Source organism: Neurospora tetrasperma (assembly GCF_000213175.1).
Source record: "Neurospora tetrasperma FGSC 2508 unplaced genomic scaffold NEUTE1scaffold_2, whole genome shotgun sequence".
Lineage (NCBI taxonomy): Eukaryota > Fungi > Ascomycota > Sordariomycetes > Sordariales > Sordariaceae > Neurospora > Neurospora tetrasperma.
The window spans coordinates 1,252,618-1,276,924 of NW_009799100.1; the positions used below are offsets into that span (position 1 = coordinate 1,252,618).

The 24,307-nt window shown below is 53.4% G+C and overlaps 6 protein-coding genes across 6 annotated transcripts; 2 read left to right on the top strand and 4 right to left on the bottom strand.

The window, feature by feature from the left end:
• Positions 1-877: 877 nt before the first annotated feature.
• Positions 878-3,092, bottom strand: NEUTE1DRAFT_120743 (uncharacterized protein; the record flags this gene model as incomplete). Its single annotated transcript, XM_009850820.1, has 3 exons — positions 878-1,401; positions 1,458-2,578; positions 2,909-3,092. 3 exons carry the CDS (start codon positions 3,090-3,092, stop codon positions 1,030-1,032), a joined length of 1,677 nt encoding a protein of 558 aa, XP_009849122.1.
• A 907-nt stretch (positions 3,093-3,999) lies between these two features.
• NEUTE1DRAFT_59572 (uncharacterized protein) lies at positions 4,000-6,804 on the bottom strand (the record flags this gene model as incomplete). The annotated part of the gene is made up of 2 exons (XM_009850821.1): positions 4,000-4,710; positions 4,762-6,804. 2 exons carry the CDS (start codon positions 6,797-6,799, stop codon positions 4,544-4,546), a joined length of 2,205 nt encoding a protein of 734 aa, XP_009849123.1.
• A 766-nt stretch (positions 6,805-7,570) lies between these two features.
• NEUTE1DRAFT_78257 (uncharacterized protein) lies at positions 7,571-8,537 on the bottom strand (the record flags this gene model as incomplete). Its single annotated transcript, XM_009850822.1, has 2 exons — positions 7,571-8,297; positions 8,369-8,537. 2 exons carry the CDS (start codon positions 8,442-8,444, stop codon positions 7,780-7,782), a joined length of 594 nt encoding a protein of 197 aa, XP_009849124.1.
• Positions 8,538-10,141: 1,604 nt separating this feature from the next.
• On the top strand, positions 10,142-12,760 carry NEUTE1DRAFT_128354 (uncharacterized protein; the record flags this gene model as incomplete). The annotated part of the gene is made up of 4 exons (XM_009850823.1): positions 10,142-10,398; positions 10,454-11,077; positions 11,816-12,604; positions 12,715-12,760. 4 exons carry the CDS (start codon positions 10,253-10,255, stop codon positions 12,758-12,760), a joined length of 1,605 nt encoding a protein of 534 aa, XP_009849125.1.
• A 5,578-nt stretch (positions 12,761-18,338) lies between these two features.
• On the top strand, positions 18,339-22,490 carry NEUTE1DRAFT_78259 (uncharacterized protein; the record flags this gene model as incomplete). Its single annotated transcript, XM_009850824.1, has 5 exons — positions 18,339-19,391; positions 19,547-19,603; positions 20,519-21,016; positions 21,171-21,510; positions 21,667-22,490. 5 exons carry the CDS (start codon positions 18,339-18,341, stop codon positions 22,062-22,064), a joined length of 2,346 nt encoding a protein of 781 aa, XP_009849126.1.
• Positions 22,491-22,604: 114 nt separating this feature from the next.
• Positions 22,605-24,067, bottom strand: NEUTE1DRAFT_78263 (uncharacterized protein; the record flags this gene model as incomplete). Its single annotated transcript, XM_009850825.1, has 4 exons — positions 22,605-22,946; positions 23,128-23,394; positions 23,425-23,842; positions 24,012-24,067. The coding sequence occupies 4 exons, from the start codon at positions 24,065-24,067 to the stop codon at positions 22,605-22,607; spliced, it is 1,083 nt and encodes a 360-aa protein (XP_009849127.1).
• Between the last annotated feature and the right edge of the window lie 240 nt (positions 24,068-24,307).

The window sequence follows — 24,307 nt, forward strand, 5'->3', positions numbered from 1 at the left end:
AAAAAAAAAAACCAGAAAGTGGAACTTAAAGTGGAAAAAGCGGGCAACAATCTGAATAGATCAAGAACTCTCTAGACTCAAAGATAGACATGCAAAAATGAAAAAGAGTTGTGCTAGAGCCGGGATTCGCACCCGGGTCTCCGCCTGAATCTCCTTGCCTCACCCTTTTTTTCGGGATCAGTTTGGGAGGGCGACGAGTTAAACTACTACTCCACTCTAACTTTTTTTTCTTCTTCTTCTTCTTCCTTCTATGTTGTTGTTATGAGGTGTCAGATACCCGGTTGCTTATAAACCGGCGTTGCTTGGTACAAGTGACGGACGGGTAGGTGCCGCGTTTGCCTGGGTTGGTGGTGGTGGTGAAATGCTTGTTCCGGCTGGCGGCCGGTGATGATGCCAGCTGGTAAGGTTTCAGAGACTTTCGTCTGGTCATTCAAGGCATTGGGTCTTGTATCTTCTAAGATCGTTTGCTCTGTGCCCAGATTGCTGGTAGTGTTGAGTTCTGGTAGATACTGAAAGTTAGAGGTTACAGAATTCTGATCGTCAGACAAACATCCAGCTCTCCATTACTTTAGCAAGGAAACCGATAACCATCGAAGCCGCGAGAGGATTGTCTTCTCAATCGAAACCATGAACGAAACGCAATTTCTTTCGCTCTCTATCTACCATCTTCGCTTATCAACAAAGGGTATCATCAATATTATGTACTTGAACCTATATCTTCACAGTCGTCCACTCTTCCAGTTCAGCCCACCAACCCAAAGCCGCAGCCCTCCTCATTTGGTATCGACTACCTTTTCTCATAACCATCCATCCCATCCCGCTCATAAGACCCCATCCTAACCTCCTCCATTACCGTGAAATTTTCCCTTTTCCCATTACCTTTGTTCCTAGTGCTCGGTATGACCCGTCCCCCAGCGTCACGTTCCCCAAGTCCTTAAGCTCACGCTGCTCCAATCCTTTACCCGGAACGCTCAATTTCTCATCGATAAAAACCTTCCAAACTCTCAACCTCACGACCATCCGAGCCGCCTAGGCCATCAACCTTTCCGTCGTTGTAACCTTGTCCCATCCATGTGGTCCAGGCGCTTCGAACACACCCCTCTTACTGAGGGTCAGCCCCAGGCCCTTGTGCACCTCCACTTGGAAGGGAGCGAACGGTCGCGCTTCGCCATCGATGCTGATCACTCCATTCGGGTCCTGGTATCGGGGTGTCAAGCGGAAAGCGGAGACCTTGCGATAGGAAACCAAGGGGTTGTCGAAAAAGTGGCCTGATTCGACCGAGAGTTGGAGGTTAATGTTCTTCCAGAGGGAGATGTCGCCGTCGGTCGTGATGAGGTCCAACAAACCATCGTTGGCGAGGGCGGCGGAGAAGAAGTTGGTGTCTGGGGCCATGTAGGCCATCTGTCGAGGTTGTTAACGTGACTGGAAGAGCAAAGGGGGGCAAGGGAAAAACATACATTACCGCAGTAAAAGCTCCCCAACTTTTCATGCGGAACCACCTCCCAATCCTCCGGTAACTTATCATTCACCGTTCCATACTTCAACCCCGGCATTCCCTCTCCCTCTCCCTCTCCTTCTCCTTCCCCGTCGTTACTACCACCCTCCTCGCCATCCCCGCTAGCCTCCCCATTCCCAACCTCACTTTCCGCCCCCTTCACTCCCCTCGCATAATGCCCCCTAATCTCCTCCTTCCCGCCCACTTCCACCTTCATCGCCACATCACACGGATACGTCTTCTTCCTGATGGCCAGCGTCAAGAACCCGTACGTAAACCTTGCCGCACCCATCCACCTCAGATGCTCGGTAGTGATATCCAAATCGGCAATCAAGCCGTACGCCTGGCTCAGAAAGCTCGTCAGACGCTCTCCATCTTGCAGCGTGACGCTGCACAGGTCCAGCTTCGTCGGCACGCCCTTGACGATAGCTAGCGCCGCCAGCGAAGGGCGGTGGGTACCGTAGAGGTTACAGCTCATGGCGTTGCCCGAGCCGCAGGGTATGTGGCACACTGCCAGCTTTGAAAGCGCCTTGCGGGCATCGGGCCGCTTGGAGAGCCCATTGAAGACTTCGTGCGGCAAACCGTCGCCGGAGCAGGGGATTGCAATGTCGTACTCTGAAATATCCAGGTCCTGCGCGAGGGTGACGGCTTCGCCGGAGTAGGTGGTGCGCACGACGGTCAATGGCATGCGCGCCGCTTCGAAGATGGGGCGGACCTTCTTTTCAAAAATCTTGTCGGCGCCGCCGGGGCCGGCATGCGGGTTGACAAGCACCCAGGCGCGCTTGCGGCGCTGGATGGGGGCAGGGTAGGCGAGGTCGAGGACGCGGGCGACAAAGGCGTCTAAGGTGGCGGCGGAGACTGGAGGGATGGAGGGTGGTGAGAGAAGTGGCTCGCGCTCTCGGGGACCTTGGAGAGAGGCTGAGGGGAGGGGGAACTCGAGTTGGCGGACGATGAGCTGATGTTTCTTGGGAGAGGTCTCTTCGGCGAAGTCGATGCGGAGGTAGTTGCGGTCGGGGGTGATGTAGGCCCAGAGGATGTTGTAGAATGGTACGGACCCGGGAGCGAGACGGCGCGAAGGGGTGACTGTGGAGGAGGGAGGGAAACGATGTTAGTATACTGTCGAGAGAAATGTGGTTTAAAAATCCGATTGAGGTTGAAGCTTGAGCTTTTCCTTCCACATCGGGCCTTCTGTGTGACTGTAAGGAGGATTTGTGTGTAAGAGGAACTCGATGCTTTTTATATACCTGAGCAGCACGAACGTGACTTCTTGGTGGCAGCGGCATGTTCTGTGCATGCTTTGCGGTTAGTCTAAGGACGAACGTAGGTCTTATGAGGAAGAAGAGATGTCCAGTCCAAAGAAAATGTGCTTGTAGGAGGGATGAGATGTGACATGTATATGGAGGTTTCACATACCTTGAATCACCAAGTGATCCTTCTCGCAAGTGAGTGTGACCGTGGGCAGTTCGAGAATAGCGACATTCTTTCCGGAAGCAGAAGTAGTGGCTTGCAATGTCACGGCCTGATTGGACGGCTCTTGTGCGCTCGCCTTCGCAATGGCTGCCGCGTGTTCATCCTGTAGTTGTCGAACGTCCCCCATATTTTCCCGTGTGTTTCGATTCTCTTTCGACTTTCTTTGGTGTCTGTAGTTTCGTTTGTATCACGGTGTCGGTCAAGGCAAGAACCTCAATGGATCCCGGTGCCGAGCTATGCGGGGAGGAGTGTACAAGTGGAATGAATGGATGGATGCGGGTGGCTTTCAAGCTTAACGGCACGCGCGAATACCCGCAACGGAGCTGATGATGATGATGATGATGATGGGCCACAAAGAAGACAACCCGACAAATTAAAAACCTGCAGACAAAGAACACTGAAGATGCTGAAAAGTCAGAAGCAAACAGACAGTTCAAGAGAGAGATGGGATGAAACGAAGCTCGGCTCAAGTTGTTGCTGACTCGGGTCGCACTCTCGGACTCTAAGAAAGCACCGTACCGTTGACAGTCTCGCCAAAATCGGTGCTTGGCATTGTTGTCTTGGATCATGGATGGCACTTGTTGAGACAGGGGCAACGTCGGCCCTCACTGGCTGACCACAAATCCCTGCTGAAGCCGTCGTCGTTGTCTCCTCAACCGTTCTGTTGTTTGGTATGGTTGCAGTTTCTGTTCAGGGGTCAACTGCGGACCCCGTCATAGCTCCCGTCCCATTGCTGCTGCTGGCTGCTGATGCTGCACCTAAAAATCGTGCATCCATCAACTGCAGCACAGGAAGCATGTGCCCGCTTCCACTTCCACCGAGGCGCACGCACTAACTGCCGGTGCATGCCTGGCGGGGTGGCACATCCGGTGCCGGATACGCCGGAAATATAGGCGATTTAACCGTGCCAAGGTACCAGAGCTGCCTCTACTCAGCTGGACTTCGTTGGCCACAAGTGCCCAGCATCAGACGACAACCTCCAACACATTAGAAACCTTTGTACCTTTACGTAACCCATCACGGCTGGGTATTCAGAGAGAGCACCGCTAAACAGATGATGCGGTTTCAGTTGTGTATGTATCTGCACAAAGAAAAAGTTGATGAAAACTCCGGCGTCCAAAAGAGTCCATGCTCCCTCGCCTCGCCCCGTCTACATACCTTCCTGTAGGCAACGAAGTATGCAAATCAACCTAACTTTTGGAATACCTTTCTTTGCCCCGGCCGGATAACCCTCCTGCTAGTAAAAATATCATCCTTGTTTTGTCAAACAGTCAACTCAAGCAGTCCCCGCTAGCTCATCAGCCACTCACACCCATCTACCTTGGTCCATCTCCCAGCACATATGAAGTGGTGAATAGAGATACCTTAGAACCTCTGATGACCTAGTCCTACTCCCCAAGCTTCGACTCTGCGGTTCGTTGGCTTCTAGGCTGGCGGACGCTGGACTTCAAATCGCAAGGCGCGGTAGCGCTCGCTCAAGAATTGCGACGGCACTGAAAAGGGTTCAGCCGATGGAACTTGCAACGCGTTCAAGTCCGACTCTGACAACATGCCCAAAACAGCTCGATTCGGATCCTTCTAGGAACTGAACTTGGCCTTGAGCACTTCTTTGACCTTGGCCGACTGAGCATCGTCAAGAGACTCGACCGCCTTCTGGAGCTCAGCGAACTGCTCCTTGACACGGGGGTGCTCGGGGTCGAGCGCCTGAGCCGCGTTCAGGCAGCGCAACGCAAGAAGATACTTCTCTGTGGATTTATTAGTGGGAAATCAAGTACAGGGGCTGCATCAAAACTTACTCCTGCGGATGTAAACATCGAAACCGGCAATTTGGCCCTCAATGTTCTTGGGGCTAAACTGCAAGATGTTGGTGAGGAACTTCATGGCATCACCCAAAGGATCCGCCGTGGCAGCGAGCTTGAGGCCGTTCGGGTCGTCGTCTTTCTTCTTAGGTTCCTCGTCCTTCTTGGCCGTCGCCTTGTTGGGATCCTGTTTAGCAGCCTTCTCAGCGGCCTCGCGCTCGGCCTTCTGGGCTTCCTTGCGGGCCTTCTTGGCGGCCTTCTTCTTCTCAGCGGCATCCTCTCCGTTGGTGGCCTCGCCAGTGCCGTTGGTGCCGTTGGCAGAAGCCTGCTGCTTCTCAAACATATCAAGGTACAGCTTGACGGCGTCAAGAGCAGCACGGAAGTAAAAGGGGTGCTCGCGGATGCTGTCCTCCCAGCGGATCATGTCGACATAGGCACGGATCTGACCCTTACGGAGGGAGAAGCTGTGGAAATCGAATTGGTCCTCCTGCCAGATATCGAAAATGTTGTGGATGGTGGTGAAACGCTTGAGAGCCAAGCCGGTGTTGCCACGCCGTTGCCAGGCCTCACCATCTTCAGTCAAGAACCACATGCACTGCATGTCGGTCAAGTCAGCGAGGGGTCCGCCGACAGTTTCAGCCCTCGTGAAAAGACCCATGGTCTCGAGAGCCTTCTCGTTCTCGTTGTTCCGTAGTTGGTACTTGGCGGCCTTGGAGTTGATGTAACGATCCTTGGTGTCGAGCGAACGGGCACGGTCCATGGTTTCCGAGGCCTTGGCGGTATCGCCCTGGTGCTTGAATATCCTGGCCTTGGTCATGTGGAAGTCAACGTTCTTGGGATCGAGCTCGATAGCCTGCTCAACATACTCCATGGCCTTGGCAAGGTCGCGGCTGAGGTGGTAGTTGTAATGTTGCGCCAGGAAGTAAAGAGCAGCACCGACACCCTTGGAGCTGTCGCCGTTCGCTTGCTCAGACCCCTTATGCTCCTTCAGATACTCCTCGGCAAGGGCGAGGATGGCCTCCTTCTTGGCAACCTCAGAGCAGAGGTGCTTGAGGTTGGCAAACACCGAAGGCACACCCCTGTCCAACATGTTGGTGAGATAGCTCTTGGCAGCAGCCTTGAAGCTATCGCCGGTGAGGAAGTTGAGAGGCAACCTCTTGGCAGCATCCGAGCGAGGGTACTTGGCAGCATACTCGTCATAGATGGCCTTAAGGGCAGCCTCGTCCTTCTCGTCAATCTCCAAAGCCTCGATCAGACCCTTGTAGTACTCGGGGTGCTCGGGGTTCCTGTCCAGCAGTGCCCGCCACGCCTTTGCCGCCTCCTCTTTCCTGTTGAGCTGACCCAAGTAGCGCGCCCGCATTTCCATAACAGCCAACCTGTCCAGGCAGTTCTTGCAGTCGGACTCGAGGTGCTCGAGCGCACGCTTGATATCGCCTCGCTCGGCAATAATGGTGTTCTTGTAAAGGAGAGCCTCGGAGTGCTCCTGGTCGGTCTTGAGGGGAACGTTGGTCATGGACTTCTCGTAGGTGGTAAGGATGTTCTCGGCCTGTTCGAGGCTGCCTTCGAGCTGATAGGCAATCGCAAGGGCGGTCCAGTTCTGGCGGAGATGGGGCTTGGCCTTGAGCATGGCGAACCTGCTCTGGACGTAGCCCTGGTAGTCGCGGATCTGGACCTGGAGGACGGCGAGGTCACGCTGGATCTGTTGGGACTCGGGCTCGAGCTTGAGGGCAAACTTGTAGGCCTTGATGGCCTCGTCGAAGTTCTTGTGCTGGCGGTAGAGGATGCCGTAGACGTGCCAGCAGATGTGGGACTTCATGTCGACGGTGAGAGCCTCCTTGGCGAGGGCAAAGGCCTCCTCCGTCTTGCCCTGGGAGTTCATGATCAGAGCCTTCATGGACATGGTGTCGCCGTGCCTGGGGTTTTTCTTGAGGATCTGCTCGGCGGCCTTCAAGCCGCGCTTGTACTGCTTGTCCTCATAGTGGCGGATGACGGTACGAAAGAGGTTGGCCTCTCTCGTGCTCAGGGTTTGCGGCATCGAGGAATGGACTGCGGGGTGGGACGATGAGGAAAGGGTTGTGTTTCGATGTCAAAGATGGCCGCGGGGTTGGGTTGCGGCGGAGGGACGGTTGTCGCGGAGCGGGTTGTTGTAGTTGTTGTTGTTGTTGTTGTTGTTGTTAAGCTCGGGAGGATGAAGACTCTCTCGACTCGAGTCGGAGACTGCCACTATGTCAGGTCAGGGATCAGTTCGTGGGGGAGGGGGACGAGGGGCCGGCCGAGAGTGGGCTGGTTTTGGTGGAAGTGGATGTCGTTGTTTCGGTGTCGGGGATGAGCGGAGCCTGGTGGGACAACTCTTGCTACCACAGCCAACAACATTGGGACACAGCGAGAGGGTTTGCACCACACAAGTACCTGAACCACCTAAACTTGGGGAATGTGTATCCTTACAGTCTACAGCCAAAATGGAAGAAAAAAAAAATACCCGCGACGGCCTTATGTGCTTGACAGACGTGCCCCGTGACTATTCCAGTTCTTGTCGACGAAACTGCAAAGTGAAATTCTACAGCTGACAATTTGGTGAGATGGGCGCATTGAACAAAAAGTTGCTCTCTGCCGATTGGCCAACAGCCGGCGAAGCTCTCCCACTCACCTCCCTATAAGTGGGGTCAATCTTTAGCTAGACTCCGGCTCGGCCCTCTCGGTAACAACACCGAAGACACGGAAGCCTCCCGCCAGATCCCGCGACAACTCCTCCCGAGACAATGAAAGATTTCCATATTCCTCCCGGCGATAGACGAAAGCTTAATTTGGTGTAGATATCATCGCTTCTTTCTTCAGATATATTGACAGAAGATCCCACTGCCCTACAATTACAACTATTCATATGGTCACACATTCAAATACGCCATACCCAATGCTTATCAGACACTTTTCCACTTACACCACTTCCTTCCCTTACCTTCTTCTCTTCATAAGCGACCACATCACCCAGCGTCATCAGCACAAAAGAAATCATCATCACGCCAACGGCAAATGCTTATCCTTCCTCCACTCTCCCAAAGCCTGCTCCCACGTCTTCCCATCACTCCCACACCTCTCCCCCACAATCCCCCACGTCCTCGTCCTCACAATATTCTCCACGCCCTGCTCCATCCTGATCACGCTCGCCAGCTGTTCCGTCCTCGGCTCTCGCGGGAAAAACCTCGCCGAGTAGGGGTCCAGCCGTTCATTCACCACCCTCTCCCGATCCTTCTGCTTCTCGGCCTCCCGGATCGCCGCCTCCGGGTCGTCCGGGTCCGGCGAGGTGGCCACCAGCGCGCAGTAACTCAGCACCTGCGACCGCGCTTGCCACGAGGGGAACAACACTTGGTCTTTGAATTCCTGGGAGGCGGCAGGGTCGATTTGCCGGGATAAGGGCTGGGGGCTGCGCTGGGTGGTGGAGGACGGGTCGAAGCCAGCGCGGGAGGGAGTGACGAGGGCGTTGAGGTTTTGGGTTATGGTGTCGTCGATGGCGGAGCGGGACACTCGTAGGAAGTCTATGGGGTTTGGGTCAGTAAATTGTGAAAGATTATTAAATATTTGTGTCTATAAGGTAAAGAAATCCCACCTCGTAGGGCTGCTGTCGAAAAGCAAAACTGAGGAGTGAGCGCTGGTGCGGACGGCGCGCTTGTTGGCTGGACCATGGTGTTCTTGGGCTTGGGCTTTTCGGCTGGAGGCGCTGCAGTTTGGCCAGCCGTTGCAGCAGCTTCCCCCTTCTGCGTTGTCCAAAGAAGGTTCGCCACTTTGTCGCTTTTTGTCTGATTGTGGTTACTGAAGGTATCACGAAAGCTTAGCCCTTCAAAGTTGAAACGCGCTGATAATCGTTGATATGGTAATAAGGTATCGTACGTTTAACGATCTGTCAAAAGTCTCAGGGCAATGACGATGGAAGTAACTGGTGACGATCATGGAAGCGGCGGGTGGGGGGAGCTACTGTGGAGTAAGCTGGGGTACTTAGCTTTCATTGAAGCCGGTGCCAAGCAAGCTGCCAGCTGCCAAGGGAGAGAGACATCTTGTTATGTGCACACCATCCTGTCACTATAGCGATATCAGGCTCGTCCGGCAGACTGGAAGAGAACTTCCGGCGTCGTCCATCAACCACATCGTATTTCTCCACGACTGAAGAGTCTCGAATCTCCCGAGAGACTACCCAACCCGTTGTCTTATGCGCGCGCGCGAATAGGATTGGTGGTTAACCACTATAAATCTCCCATTCTATCTACTTGTTATCATTCAATCAAAATCGATCGTCATCCCCAAACTTCAAGTCATCAAGTAGCTACCTCCTACCTATCTACACTACTACCACGCACCCTCATCGGAATCCCAAAAGATGCCAGATTCTGCATGTAAACCCCAAAGCCCAAAAAAAAGAAAAGAGGGCGACAAAAAAATTCCGATTCTACTCCGAGACGCGAAACCGACGCCGCTCGCCGTTTTAAAACGAACACCGACCATTTGGATCTCCTGTCTTGCCACCTGCGTCTTGGTTTCTTCCGATCTCTCCCCACATTTTCGTCATTTGTCTCTCCCACATCCTCCCTGGGAATCTCAGGTTCCCTCTTGTTCAAGCCTCTTATCCAGTCATCTAGCCATTCGCCCCCTTCAGAAAGGAGAGGGAAAACAAAAAGGAAAAGAAGGAAGAAAATACCCTTCTCCTTATCCACGAACGCCTCTTCTGAACTGAACCCCTTCTTTTCTTCACAATGGACGGACATGATGAGATTGGAAATTACTTGCAGAAACTATCAGGCCATGTATAACACTTTTCAACAAAACTAGTACGCTGTACTAGTATATAAGCCAAGTCTCAGCCAGCCATCTTTTTTTTGTGTCTGGGTGTCATTTAGCAAGCGCCTCACCAACGCCTCGATTGGTCTCTATTGGGAAAATCCTCCTCAAGAGATTGCTTGCCCGGCCGGAACAAGCCCAAGTCATTTACAGCGCACCACGTTTTCCTCGGTGGTCTCTTCCTCATTGCTATTAGTCTAGCAAAAGGGAAAGAGGCGCCGCCCACCAATTTCCCTTAGTTTCTTTGGTTCGAGGGACGAATCGCAGTGTTCTTGTCGGTGCTTGCTTTGCTGTTGAAGACAAGTTGAACTGGTACCTCGACACTAGTGCTGAGTGCCGAACATTTGGTAGGATTGGTACCTGACTAGTCGTGTACACGAGGTTAACCATGTCTTACCTTTCTTCTTGTGATCCCTCTAGCGTGGTTGATCGCTTGGTTTGATCTTCTTCCTTGGTCAGACTCCTTGTTCTGGTTGCTCGGCGAAGGCGCATGTGGATTGTTTATAAGCTACACAATTGTACGACGCGTCGTCGATCTGCATATGTCCTTCCCCTTTTCGCTGTCCCAGCTTCACTTATTAAAAGTTATTTACCCTTCGTACGTATGTTTGTTCAATTCATATAAGTTCAACGTCTATGTCTGGAGTCAACAACAAAAGCCATGTTTCATCACGTCAGACCTTCAAGGATTCAGCTAGACGATGGCCTCAGTCTCGATAGCGGTCTAGGCATGGCGTCTCAGCCATCCTCGCCCATAACCCCAAAGCATCTCGCGTCTTTCGAGTATATAACAAGGCGCCTGTCGCCGTAAGTCAGAAAGTTGCGCTTTGGTTCTCAAGGTTTTTACTAAACAAGTGGTTAGCACCAATCCATTCAGCGATGATGCCGCCACCGGTCTAGGCGACCTCTTTCCTGGCGAGGGGAGCGAACCATCACCAGTGCCAGAACCCAGCACCCCATCGAGGGAACTCACTCACCCACCCACACCAAAAACTGAACCTCAGCCACACACCACTCCCCTCCTCACAGCAGACCCCCGGGTAACAAGGACATTATCACTCAAACTTGGTCCCATACCAAAGAAGAACCGCCAAAGCACCACCCAACTCGCCGAGCAGCTTCACCACGCCATTGATAAGAACGATACCGGCACAATCCTGGAGCTCATCAAAGAGGGCCGCATAGACCCCAACATCCAAAGACCAGGATCAAGCCTACCCCCCCTTCATGAGGCCCTCGCCGCTCGTTCCGTCGATGCCACCAACTTCCTCGCCCTCTCAGGCGCAGACTTGGAAGCAACTAACAGGACGAAGGAGACAGCCATCATTACTGCCACCAAGAACGGGTTCCCCAGTGCCTCCATCACCTTACTCTGCGAACTTGGCGCCAAGCTAGACGCCGTTGACATATTCGGCCGATCAGCGCTTCACTACGCAGCAAGCAGCCACGGCTCAGCTTCATCTCCCCCTTCCTCTTCGTCTGGGAAGTCCATCGAGCATGCCAAGGTGGAAACGGTCAAGATCCTGTGCTCCCACGGCGCCAACCCAAACCTGCCGGACGAAACAGGCCACATGCCTCTCCACCAAGCGGTCCACAGCGTGCACCTAGCCGCAGCCAGACAACTCCTTGACTGCGGTGCCGACATCAACGCCGCAACCAAGAGCGGACGGACTCCTCTTTACTTGGCCATCGCTAAGCGCAGCACCGACATTGTCTCCGTTCTCTGCGAGCGCGGTGCTGTTATCAACCGCCGCGTTGGTGATTCCACACCCTTGCTGGCCGCCATCACGGCGGGTTGTACCGATATTGCTCGGGTGTTGATCCAGGCGGGCGCTGCTGACCCCAACTTGTCTGGAGGGAAGGGAAACTTTCCCTTGCTCATGGCATCGGCATTGGGGAATGAAGAGCTAGTTGAACTGCTATTGGCACGTGGTGCTGATGTGCATGTGGCGAGCAGCTCGACCGGGATGACACCGTTGCACGTGGCATGCCAGGGCGGGCACGAGGGGATCGTGGGCATGTTGATCAGAGCTGGAATGCCAGTGGACGGTGTAAATAAAGACGGACTGACGCCGCTCGCGCTGGCCGTTGAGGGTGTTCATGATGAGATTGTGAAGATGCTGTTGATGCATGGCCGTGCGGATGCGAATCATGCGTATGAAGGGCAGTCTCTGCTCTGGAGGGCTTTGAAGCGACTGACTGCTGCTACCACTCGCGCCTTCAGGACTACAAGCAGCCCGGGGACGCCGACAACGGTAGCCCATGCCAAGTACGTGACGGTGACTGCGATGGAGAGGATCATTCATCTCCTGATATCGTCCGGTGCCGATGTCACTGCTCCACAGGATGAGCTTGGGATCAGTCCGCTGCATCAGGCTTGCCGACTAGGGCTGGACTCTATCGTTGAGATGATGCTCTCAACGCCACGAGATGCCTACGTATCCGCTCCGTTTTACAGCGAGAAGCATGGCAATGGTGGTATTATCGAAACACAGCTATGGTCAGGCCACACTCCCCTCTTCTTCGCCGTTGAAGGTGGTCACTTGACCACAACCAAGCTCCTAATCGAGAAACACCATGCGGATATCAACACCCGAACAGCGGTTAACGCAACCCTGCTATGGGCGGCTGTCGGTCACCCACATATATTACGCTACCTCTTAACCCTGAAGCCTTTGCAAGGACAAGGGGTTGAGAGAACGGGAAGTGTCCGCAAGCGGCTAAGGCTGGTGAACTTTGGGCGCATCAACGAAGAGGGGATATTGGGAGGAGAAGGATTTGACTTGAACCATAGAGATCATGGAGGAGCAACGGTTCTTCATGCTGCAGCCGCCGCGGCTCAGCTAGAAGATGTGAGGATACTGCTGAGGAAAGGAGCAAAACAGTTTGCTGCTCATGAGGTTTATGATGATTTGGCAGGGAGGAAAGGAGGTACATACCGACAAGGAACACCGGCTGGAATTGCCAGACAAAAAGGACATGATAAGATTGCGGAGATGATAGAAGGCTGGCGGTAACAAAGGGTTTCTCGGTGACTTGGGGCCGCGGTCAGTAAGCGCATGTGATTCAGCGCATAGTCAAAGCATCAGTTTGGATATGGTAATCCCTGCTTCCCTCTAACAGATCATCGGTAGTCACTACCGGTAAAGCTTTGAGCCCTACGGTGTAGATGCCCCTTCGATGTGGTGGTCTTCGTTCAGCTTGCTCACGCGTTTTTCGCAAAGGTGATAGAGACGAAAAGTGATATGCCGCTCGTTGGTATTATGTCTGTGGATATGTGAAGCGGGAGCTTCGGGGAATATTGGCCAATAAAGGACACAGAGTGAACAACATTCTCTCATCACGGGAACATGTCGCATCCTTCCCAAACCTGATGGACACAAACGCAACTCCGTACATCGTCAAGCACTCGCCTAACAAGGGACAACGGGTGTTCCCGTCGACACTCGTCTTATCCATAGTGCTGGCTTCTGGATGCTCCAGGTGGAAGGAATACAAATGGCAGCCCGGGCCGTGATGCATAGCCAAAGCAAATAGGAGCACACAAGGAACCATCTGTGCCGCTTTGGTGAGCACCGGTATAAGAGAGAAATATTGGCCAGCGCCACGGTACCGGTAAATAGTTGAAGAAGGTGAAATAGATATTGGATGTGTCTTTGTTAACAGGGCAATCCTTGGCCGCCGCGACCACACCCCCAAGCCATCGGTTAAGCACTGCCGGGAGAAGCAGACATGTCGTCGGTAACATTTGAGCAGGAACAAGCGAAAACCATGAGCTCAAATATGGCTGTATATAGCGAAGGGGGGCTACACGGACGGGATGAGTAGCCGCTAGGCGCCAGGTAACCGCGGTATGCTCGTCGGCTTCAGACGGGCCGCACAGCCGAACCGACCACACGAAGTATAAAGCATATGTACTTTCCGTGCCCGGCTGACTCCCGCCTTTACCGGCCCTACGGTAGATTGACCCACAGAACACCCAGCTAGCATCTCGATAACATACGCTCCAAACTGCCTCGTAGAGCTCAGCTTCGCGGATCCATGGATGACGGATGGAAAAGCCAGGCCACAGAAATGGGGCTTTGTGTGTTGAGATCAATTCTTCGATCAGATCATGTTCTCCGCATCCAATATTCTGGGGGCCGCATATGCAAAAGCACAGAAAACGGAACAGGTCAGCACACACACCTTGATGGGTACTAACCAGCCAAGGGCATCAAGAGAGGTACACGAGAAGCATCGAAAAGGCTATATGCCACATTGAGTTCAGCCAGAACCCAGCAATTTGACCAAAGACAATGTGCGTGGCCTCTTTGATCACAGGAAGTAAGCAATACAAACCGGGGGGGGGGGGGAGATAAGGGGAGATGATACCTGTGTCCAGGGTACAGCCTTGCTCAGTATATCTTGACAGAAGCGTAGAAAATACAAAGCAGCCGTCCGCCGAAAATATGTGACGGACCGGTTGGGATGTTGAAATGTAACCACTTGGGACAGCTTTCTCTGTCTTGAGGATGGGGGACGAGAAGACAAAGGACAAATAGCTGGTACCGTCATAATCGTGTCCAGATGAAAGAAAGAGGTGTGAAGGCATGGAAAACCATTGGCGGTCCGAGATGCAACCACCATCATCGTCTCCATAATCGATCTCTAGGCGAGAGGCACGTCCTGAAGATAGCCAGATACGGGACAATTTTGCTCGACGTGGGGCGTAGCCGCTGGCGTTTCTAAAAATCAACATCTTAACGTTGACAGTCATTGCTACCGTAGCTCTCGTCATCGTGAAGGGGTTCAAGACGGAGACTCGAGCAAGCATGAGGACAGAGACTGCAGAACTCCCCGTTCCGTGTGGTCCGACCTGCGCATGCGGGTTTGGACTTTGGGCCAGTGGGAATCGGCGGCGGTTGGAGCAGATTGCCCGTAAAATTTGGTGTTGCAATCTGTTTACGAGAGAGAAAGCATGTGAGTTCAGTTCCCCGCGGCGGATCCGGAACCTGGAACTCTGTATGCAGCTGCGTTTTGCGTGTCTATTTACCAGGTTAGTTTCCATCAAGCCGAAATAAGAAAGAGGGCCGCAAGATAACTGCGAGACGATGAAGGGATCATGGTGAAGAAGCCCTGACCTTGAATATTGCACCGCAATACAGTCTCTCTGCATCCTTGATCACGAGCCCCAAGCGAGACAGATACCTTGCTTGGGATGGAGTAAGGAAGTACATGCGTAGGCAGTAATAGTCCCGATCTCCGCTTGCAGTGCACCTGCACCTGTCAGAAACTGACCGAGGCTGGTTCTGCCGGACGGACACAGTAACAACCGACGACAGACGCCCCTGGACAGACGGGACGGAAGCGAAGCTGCACGACGTGGTGCCTCATCTGGGACAAAGGGAACATGGATCCAACAAGGACTGCATGACGGATACCGTCGGCGTACAGAGAAGAGGTAAGTAAGTATACGATGCTTTGCCGCGTTGCACGGCGCTTAGACGCACGACCGCACACACCACATACCTAGCTGAGAGAAGGGTTTGTGCTCGACAAAGTGATCGTCGTCGTTTGAGGGCAGCAGGGAACTGCAATTGTTGCTCCGATGAGCCGTTGAAGAGAAGGAGATCGGGGAGGGGTCAAGGGAGGAAGAACTCGGAGTGGAAATGGAAGCTGTGTGGAACTTGAGTGGAAGGTTGTGATTTGAACGAACCAACCTTAGTCCGAGTGGGTTGTGTGCCCCCCTGCCTTTGGTGCCCTAGAATTAGGTACCCTCGATGGCTCCTTCCTTACCCATCGTACACCAAGGTCAAGATCAGAACAGCACCTGCCTCTTGAGTCTTTGAGCGGTCTCTTGGCCGCTGTATCAATGATGTTTTAAGATCGAGTGATCAAGATCACATCACTGTGTAGTACGTAGTAGCAACAGCCAGTCCGTTTCCTGTCAACTCCAACTGAGAAAAGCACTCACTCAGCACAGACAGACGACCACACAATCATCTCGGCCCCAGCAGCCCCGGCCTGTCAAGCTGCGAGTGACGGGACTGACCGTTGCCCTGGAATTACTAGGTAGGGCGGTCGACAAGAGCGAATCTTCATGGTGAACATCCGGGCTAGTTTCTCCATCAAATCTTGCAGAGACAGTCTTTATCTGGCAATGATTTGACGATATTAATCCCGGGGACTCGCTATACGGACGATCATGGGGGGGATCATAAGGGCACTTGGACAGAAGGGGGGTCGCTTTGGGGGAGGAGGACGATGGGGGAGCTCGAGGAGCACGGTACATAGCACAGGCGAGCGAAGATTCGACAGAGGTTCCTGGCGAGTTCTGGCGAGGTTCCTGGCTGGGCGCTCGCTAATCGGAAAGCCTCAGATTGATGACGGTCTCGCTCGAGTGGATCTGAGACTGCGAGCACCACCCTCACACACAGACCGGCGTCCTTCCAACCCGTCCAAAGCGTACTGGGTCGATCCGTAGGTAGTGTAGATGACAGCCAAGTGGCTTTCTCAAAGGGGGGGGGGGGGGGGGACGGTTGGAACAGTGCCGCGGCCTTCTACCCATTGATCCGGGAGTGCAGTGTCTGAAATTGATAAGTGCCATAAATACTCATGAAATTACTCTTCTCCTATTTCCCTTCATTGGTGTCAATTGACATGTGGATTTGCGCGCGACTGCGCCTCCTTTGAACGGCGGGACGAGCTTCCCTTGCCCGCGTACGTCTTTTGGATTTGGCTACTCAGACCATGCTGACTAACTAGGTCTAACTCATTTTGTCACCTCACTTTCAACTCCGTCGCTCAGATGGGGCAGGCATACAGTACCGTGCGTGCATCGTACCTGACACACTTCACCGTTCCTGAGCCCCCCCTGGCACGAGTCCCTGTGAGTGCTCTAAAGAGCCGTCTGCGGCCGTCTGGGCATTTGATTTTGGCGGACAAGGAGAAAGACCCCACTGACCCACCAGTCCACTCGGCTTAAATTCCCACTCGCTTGTGCCCGTGGTCGGCTCCAAAAGACGCAAAGCACCTGACAGAAAGGTACATGACAGTTCGTTTGTGCCAGGAAGGAAGGAAGGAGACGGGAGACGGGAGACGGAAGCAAGATCGATAGAAGTTAAGAAGCAAAACATTGAATTTTTACTTGTTGCTGATGATGCCCATCGCTAGCCTACACTGGTTAGAGTAATGACTTGCCGCGTCTCTTTTACTCGACTAGTCGACTTGCATGCATTTGCGTGGACATTGGAGATTGCACATTGGACTGGCTCCCATCTTCTCTCCGCATCGCAAGTCCCGCCCCGTTCAACTCGCGTCTCTCTCCCGCCTCGACGACGAGGATCATGGAAGACTGGAAGATCCACATTGTTCTCTCCAAAGGCTCCTCGACCCTGGACAGGGGCTACATACTGTCGTACGGCGTCCACCCTCCTTCTTCCTCCGCCAAAACGACGAGGTCTAAAAAAGGCGGAATCAACAGCCCGTATGCTCTAGGATAGTACCCCCCTTGACAGCCCGCTTAATTGAATATCAAGAACAGCATCGCTGACGATGTCTTGAACGGGGCTATAAAAGATTGCGTTAAGTTTCCTTTTGCACATTTTGTCTCCATCCTTAGGTCCCCCCTCACAGTCCCATCTGATCCCATCCAAGTCCCATGTGCACCTAGTGTAAAATCCAAACTGGGGCCCGCCTACGGTCTGGATTCCTATTTCAGCGGAGCCAGGATGCAGCGCAAGGGACCAATCCAGTCACCATCACAGGCAGATTCACCCCTCTCTTCAAGAACCCACACCAAAATCCCACCACCCCCGTAAAGGTACGCCTCGTTTGGAGCATCTGCCACTGACATTGACCTCCCACCCCTGGACGACGAACCTAACACCACTTGAACTACACTCCAGAAACAAGGGGACCTACATATTGTCTTTCCACCACTTGTCTCTCACTCTCTTGGCTGGCAGACCGGCATATCATCGACTAGCCCCAGGGGTCAGGGGGAACAAGCCAAGCAATTCCCTCTCTTTCGGACACTGCAGTTCACACGAACTGAAGAGCAGAAAAACGTGAAGGAGAGAGACAGAGAGAGAAGAGGAAAGGGACAGAGTGAGGGAGGAAAGGAAAAAAGAAATTCAAAATACAAAACCTACACCTACACACAGTACGTACATAACATACTCATGCATTATCAGAGCTTTCTGTGTACCTTTTTGAGTCTGGAATATGCAGCTTCTGCTTGGATGCTTGGGCGCTGCAGCAGTCTGTCTGGCTGTCGTCGTATCGGCTGTATTCGCTGAGAAGCGCGCGCATTGCATGTTTCCACAGATTCGGCCCATTCCCAAGAGAACCTTGGATGACTCTAGGAAGAGCACCCCCATTTACCAACCCATTGACCTCTCATTGACCATTCACTTTCGACCGCAACAGGAGCCTTTTTTTCTGTCGGACGGCAAGGTACCATACCACCTTGCCATCTTACACCACCACCTCCTACCCGCTTACACCCTACACACACCACACCTCGTACCTACATAGCTACATACATTACATACCACAGTACGGCTACCTGGTAGTAAAAGGGCTCGTCAAGTAGGTGGACTACCAATCCGCAATCCGCTTAGGAAAGCCGGGCCAGGAGAGCCAGGGTCGCGTCTGCCCCTAGCCCTCCTGGCACTCCCTCCCACTCCGTCCCCCCCGGTCGCTTGTTCTCCTGGCCCTTGCTAGGAATCGGTCTCCATTAGAATTCTAATTAAATTCCCAGTATGGCTCAACGGAGGACTGTAGAGTCGATCCAGTCTCGACCGTCTATCCCCCAGCCTCAGCACTCCAGTCTGAGCGAGCCGCACCCCGACCACGAAGGGAAGCATCGACATCATCTACAACTAAAGCTCCGATCGCCTGCACCCCAACCTGATCAAGACAACCCTCAACCACTTCCAGGTCCCTCAACTTCAGCGTCACCAGCACCAGCACCGACACTACTAGTACCACAACCCTCCTCCGCCGGATCAGCACAGGCACAGACGTTGCCATCCACTCCAGGGACAGCCACAACAGCTATATCAACGGCAGCAACAACAACAACATCAACATCAACAACATCAACACCTACTCCGGATCTACAGCAACCAGGCGAAGAGGCGAGCTCGGCTACCACTTGTACGCCTCCGGTTGAGATAGTCGAAACAGGGGCTGGACAGAGCTCCGTCAGAAGTGGTGACCAAGGGATAGCTACGGATAGTGCTTCCACCATCACAACCACCACCGGTGCCACTGCCTGCACCACCAGCACTCACCAAGATCCCCGCGCGCCCTCAGAAATCGCTCCTCCTTTGGCCGATACAGTATCCGGATATAACCAGCAACAGATCGGAGCACCGCACAACGGCAGTGCACCTCGTGTCCTAGTGCCCACGCCCATGTCCCATCCGCAACAACCAACTGGCCCACCTACACCTCGCCAAACACCGACCATGAACTATCCCGCCCCGAGTCCATATCCGCCTGCGGGCATGTCCCCGGGTGCGCAGTACGCATATGGAGCGCAAGCGGTTGCCCATGTTGACCCCTACCGAACGAACCAGACGGCGCTCCCGAGCATGCGAACGTTTGACCATGTGCAGCAACAGCACGCTCAACACCAGATGCCCCTGCCGAACCACATGGCCGTCTCGATGGCCCCAAACCAGATGAGCTACTATGCGCCCATGCACGCAGCATACCAGATGCACCCGGGGCAGAGCGTGGTGCACTATGCCTTGACAGGCCTCACGCCGGACCCGCGCATCGCTCTGAGCGGAGGAAGGCACAAGAAGGTACCAATACATTGCACTGCTATATCCCTCACATGCGACCCTCCCCCTCTTCCACCTCCCCTCTCCCCTCCCTCCTCCTCTGTTTCCTGGGACCCATGCTCGCTCGCGCAACACACTAGAGTGCTGACCGATGTTGTTTGTTGTGTTGCTGACAGGAGATCAAGCGCCGAACCAAGACGGGGTGCCTAACGTGCCGCAAGCGCAGGATAAAGGTGCGTTACTTTCTCCTTCGGATCCATTTCCTAATTTGCCTCTTTTTTTTCGTATTCTATCCGGTTCCTCCCATCATGGATGCCTTTTCGGACCTACTGCAACGAAGCGGGGGATGGGGTAGGATGGGGATCGGGCCGGACGGTGTCGAGCCAGGGAAGCGACGCGCGGAGGGAGTGGGTCGTCATGTTGCAGTTGGGGCATTCGGTTGAAGAAGCGCCATGGTTCGATATGACGACAACGGGTGTGTTAAAAATGGCGCGCTCGTTCGTTCGCTCGCTTGCTCGCTTGTGGTCGGTCTCGATCGTTCGTTGGGGGTTGTTGCAAGTGCAGCTGGGGAAGCAGGGCAGTTTGGGTTGTGGTTGTATGCCTTGGTTACGTTGTGTTGCCTTGGCCCACGAACGGCTGGCTGGGTTGGTTTGCTCGCTTGACTGCACTGAACTGCTGAAGCGAGCAACCTAAGCCCAGTTGTTCACAGTGACGACTGCGGCCAACCCGCCAGTTGCCTGCCCGCCTGTTACTCACTGCCCGCTTCGGTTGCCCTCGCCTACCTCCGCTTCCCTTGCCTGCCATAGGCAGCAAGCGCAAGCGACGGGAAGCAACCGCAACTTTCCCATTTCGGTCGACGCCGACACAAAGTCCCCGCGGCGAGCGAGCGATCAACGCACCCGCCGGCGGTTGTTAGGCCCCGCCGCTAACAACTGGCCTGGGCTCCAGCATCTGCTATCCTATCCACCACGAAAGCACCTAAAACCTCAATCCCTGCAACACTCTGAGCTCCATCATCACATCGCTCTATCTTCCACTTTGCGTACCGCTTTACACACAAGTTGCAGAAACAATCATCTTCCCATTTTTTTTTTTTAACTCACCAGCAATTATGTACTCGACATCGCCTAACTTGTATTTCTCTCTAGTGCGACGAAGCCCATCCCACCTGCAACAATTGCAAAAAGTCGAAGCGTGATTGTTTGGGATACGACCCCATCTTCAAGCAGCAACAGCAGCAACAACAGCAACAGCAAAATCTTACTGCTCAGTCGACGCCCAAGTCTCAGCACTCTGCTCCCGCTTCTCTCACGTCGACTCCGACTGTCCCATCTTCCAGCGTCCCGCCAAGCCCATACCAGTCACAGGCTCAACCTTACCAGCAACAGCAGCAGCAGTCTCCGCCGCCTCATCACTATCACCAGCAACAGCATCCTGCTTACCAACACCAACCACATCCTACCTCGTACCCATCATCTCATTCCTCCAACACCCCCTACGAGTCTCCAGTGTCGTCCACTTCCCCGGGCTTCGATTACGGGAGTGCCATTGACCCGGCCCTCTCAGGCACCGACACGCCAAGCGCTTCAGGAACGCCTACACCAAATTCGCAGCTGGCTAGGCCTGACGACAGGAATTTTGGCACTGTGGGTCATTATCAAGGCGGAACTCCTGCTGGCTCCCCTTTGCCGGCGACCTCGTTTGCCCAACATAGATAACCGAAGTCTTGCGGTGTCGAGGGATCCAGCTCAGAGCTGTACGACTATCTTGCCCAACATGACTGGCTTACCCACCAACAAGAAAACCGTCGATGATCTTATCGCGCTGGGGGGCGCAGAACCTCCCATTATGAACTCTCCGCCATCACAGGCCGTCATCCAGGAGATCAACAAACTTTATGGCGATGTATACGTCACGGGGCTGTCGTATTTCTTTGAGACGCAGTGGTACGATTTGAAACCTGACAGGGGCATCCTGACACACCATCCCATCCAACTCTTACTGAATAATCAGCCATTGATGGGTCTTTTTGGTTCCTTTGTCGAACACATCTCGCAGCCCCGGGCGGACCACAAGTATGCTTCCCAGCTGGAGGAGTGTATTGTCTGGGGATTAGCAAAGCAGCCCCTCTCTACTAGAGGTAGAGGTTGGGCTCACCCTGGAATGTCAATTTCTCCATACCCGATCCCGCCCTTGGATGACCCACACGAAGCGTTTGGTCGTCTGCAAGTGTTCGAGGCGCTTCTGTTAGGTTATCACTCTACGTTAACGGAGAATCCGCTCTATAATCCTATAGTGCTTGCAAATCTCCACACCTCCCGGCGCAATGAATTTGAGTTCTGGTGGCATCTGGCCGATTTGGCCATTCGAAAGCCCAATTGTGACCTCCAGAACCTGCGACGCCTACTGGACGGTCAGGAGAACCGTGATTTTCTGTATAGCCTCGCTGTGCTTCGCGAATATTCGTATCATTGGAATTCTGCCAACATCGAGCAACAGTTGCCGCCGCAGTTGGCCGAGTCGGACCCGCGCTGCAGACTTGCGGTGGCGGCCAGGTTTATTCGCACTACCATGGAAGAGGGAACCACGAACGTGGTGAGGCGGTTTGCTCAGCTTGCGTATCGTGCGTACGTCCATCCGGGAGCCAGTTTGCCCGCGAACGCGGCTTGGCGCTACCAACAGGAAAGCGATTAAGTGATTGCAAGTCGGAGAAATGGTCAGCATGGTCGTCGGCTTTGGAGGTCTCTTTTGTTGGTGATAGAGTTAGGCAAACCACTCTCGCTGGGGGTTGGTGCCAAGTTAGATAGATAGCCCGCTCGAGCGCGTTTCTCTCGTCTTTCTGTGGTCTTTCTGTTCTTGTTTTTCCCTCTCATATCTATACTTGCATCGGATAGACGGCGTTTTTATAAGTTCTTTTTCAACAACAGTTTTTCTTCTGTTCACTCATTATAAAGCATATGGGAGGCTTCGTCATGGTTTTCTTGATTCCAAAATTTGGTTGCTCTTTGATCTTTTCTTCCCAACCGTTTGTATCAAGTGGCATTCTTTCCTTCTTACAGCATTATGAGAGCGACTAAAATTGGGGCGCGGCTTATATACAAATTCAACACCACTTAGTCTAACCTGCTGATACCCCCCCTGCTGACAGACGGTAGTGTGAACTTTGTCTTTGATGTGTTGCATTTAACTTGAGTTGACTTGACCAATGAGCCTTTTCCTACACATAACAACTACTCATTGCATGTTCCTCTGCTCCGGCACAATACTCCTCAACTTCCCTTCCTCAATCGCCATCTGTACGTTACTAATCGCCCACTCCTCCATCTTGGTCTCCGTTTCGACCGTCCATGTCCCCATGTGCGGCACCAGCATGACGTTTGGATTCGCCAGTAAGCCAGGGTGAATTTCCGGTTCGTTCTCATACACGTCCAAGCCAACCGATTGCACCTGTCCAGACTCAAGCGCTTTCACCAGCGCCGCCTCGTCCATCACCGCTCCGCGAGCAGTGTTGATGATGACTATCCCCGGCTTCATCATGGCGAATTCCTTGATGGAAATGATATGTCTTGTTTCGGCCTGTTTTGTTCATCGTGTTGTCCGTTAGCCTCTTTTCTTTCTTTCTTTCTTTCCTTTTCTTTCTTTCCTTTTCTTTCTTTTCTTTCCTTTCTTTTCGTATCCCACTCATCTCAGTCCTCCTTCCTAATCACCAGCAGCGGTTAGGGAAAAAGAAAAAAAGGGGGCAAAACAAAGAACTCACATTAAGCGGCAAATTCAAACTCAAAACATCACTCGTCCCCAAAAGTTCCTCCATGGTCTCAACCCACTCAACCTCCACCCTCGGAGAACCTTGCTCCCTCAACTCCCTCTCCCCCTCCCAATCCCTCCTCCGATTCAGGTATTGTACCTTCATCCCAAACGCCCCCGCCACCTTGCGCGCCAAACACTTGCCAATCCCTCCCATGCCCAAGATCCCCAGTGTCTTACCCCTAGGATCCCTTCCCAGCGGTGGCATCTTGATCGTTTTCTTTGTTGTTGTCTTTTTTCTTTCGTCAACTTCTTCTTCTTCTTCGGCTTCGGTGCCCCCTCGCCATTCATTCCGGCGAAGAGCCGTCATGCCCGCATTGAAATTCCGCATGGCCCCCAACAAAAGAAATAAAGCACAATCGGCCGTGGCCTCGTCTACAGCGCTGGGGGTGTTGGACACCCGGATCCCGCGCGCGGTGCAGGCGGGGATGGAAATGGCGTCGTAGCCGGCGCCGACGTGGCAGATGTATTTGATGGAGTCGGGGAGGGCGGAGATGAGTTCGTGGTCCAGGGGCCCAGTGAGGGTGGTGGAGTCAAAGGTCCGGTAGGCGAGGAGGCAGGAGGAGAAGGCGCCCGAGGCGCATTCGGAGAGGAAGGAGGTGCGGTCTGTGGAGGTGGGTTGGATGATGTCGGCGATTGAGGTGATGCGGGACCAGGCGGCGTGGGCACTGTGCCGCGTTGGTTAGTTTGGTTGATGTCGAAGAGCAGGAAAGTTGGGGATTGGGATGAGGGGAGAGAGGCGTAAGGGGATTCCGAGAAGAGAGGATGAAGTGAAGTGAAGTGAAGTCCGGTGCTGTGCTATTCAAGATGGAAAAAGAGTTGTTAACTTGAACTTACTGCTCAATAGTGCCCAGCAATAAGATTTTGGGCTTTTGATGCTCTTCGGAACCCATGTTGAAGGTCTTTGTTTCACACAATTCTTTTGATTTCTGGTCTGGTTCTTTCTTGTCTGATGTCGTCTTGTTTTGCTCGGTCGTCAAAATACCCGCTCAAGAGAGTTTACTTGTCGTCAAGTAAGAGTCCCAACTGAGTATCCCCGGATTTCGTTATCCGGAAATATTGGCTCTTGCTAGCTGTGCCGTGACACAACGAAACCCGGCAATGAACTACTTTGAGGACCGTTCGTCGTCGTA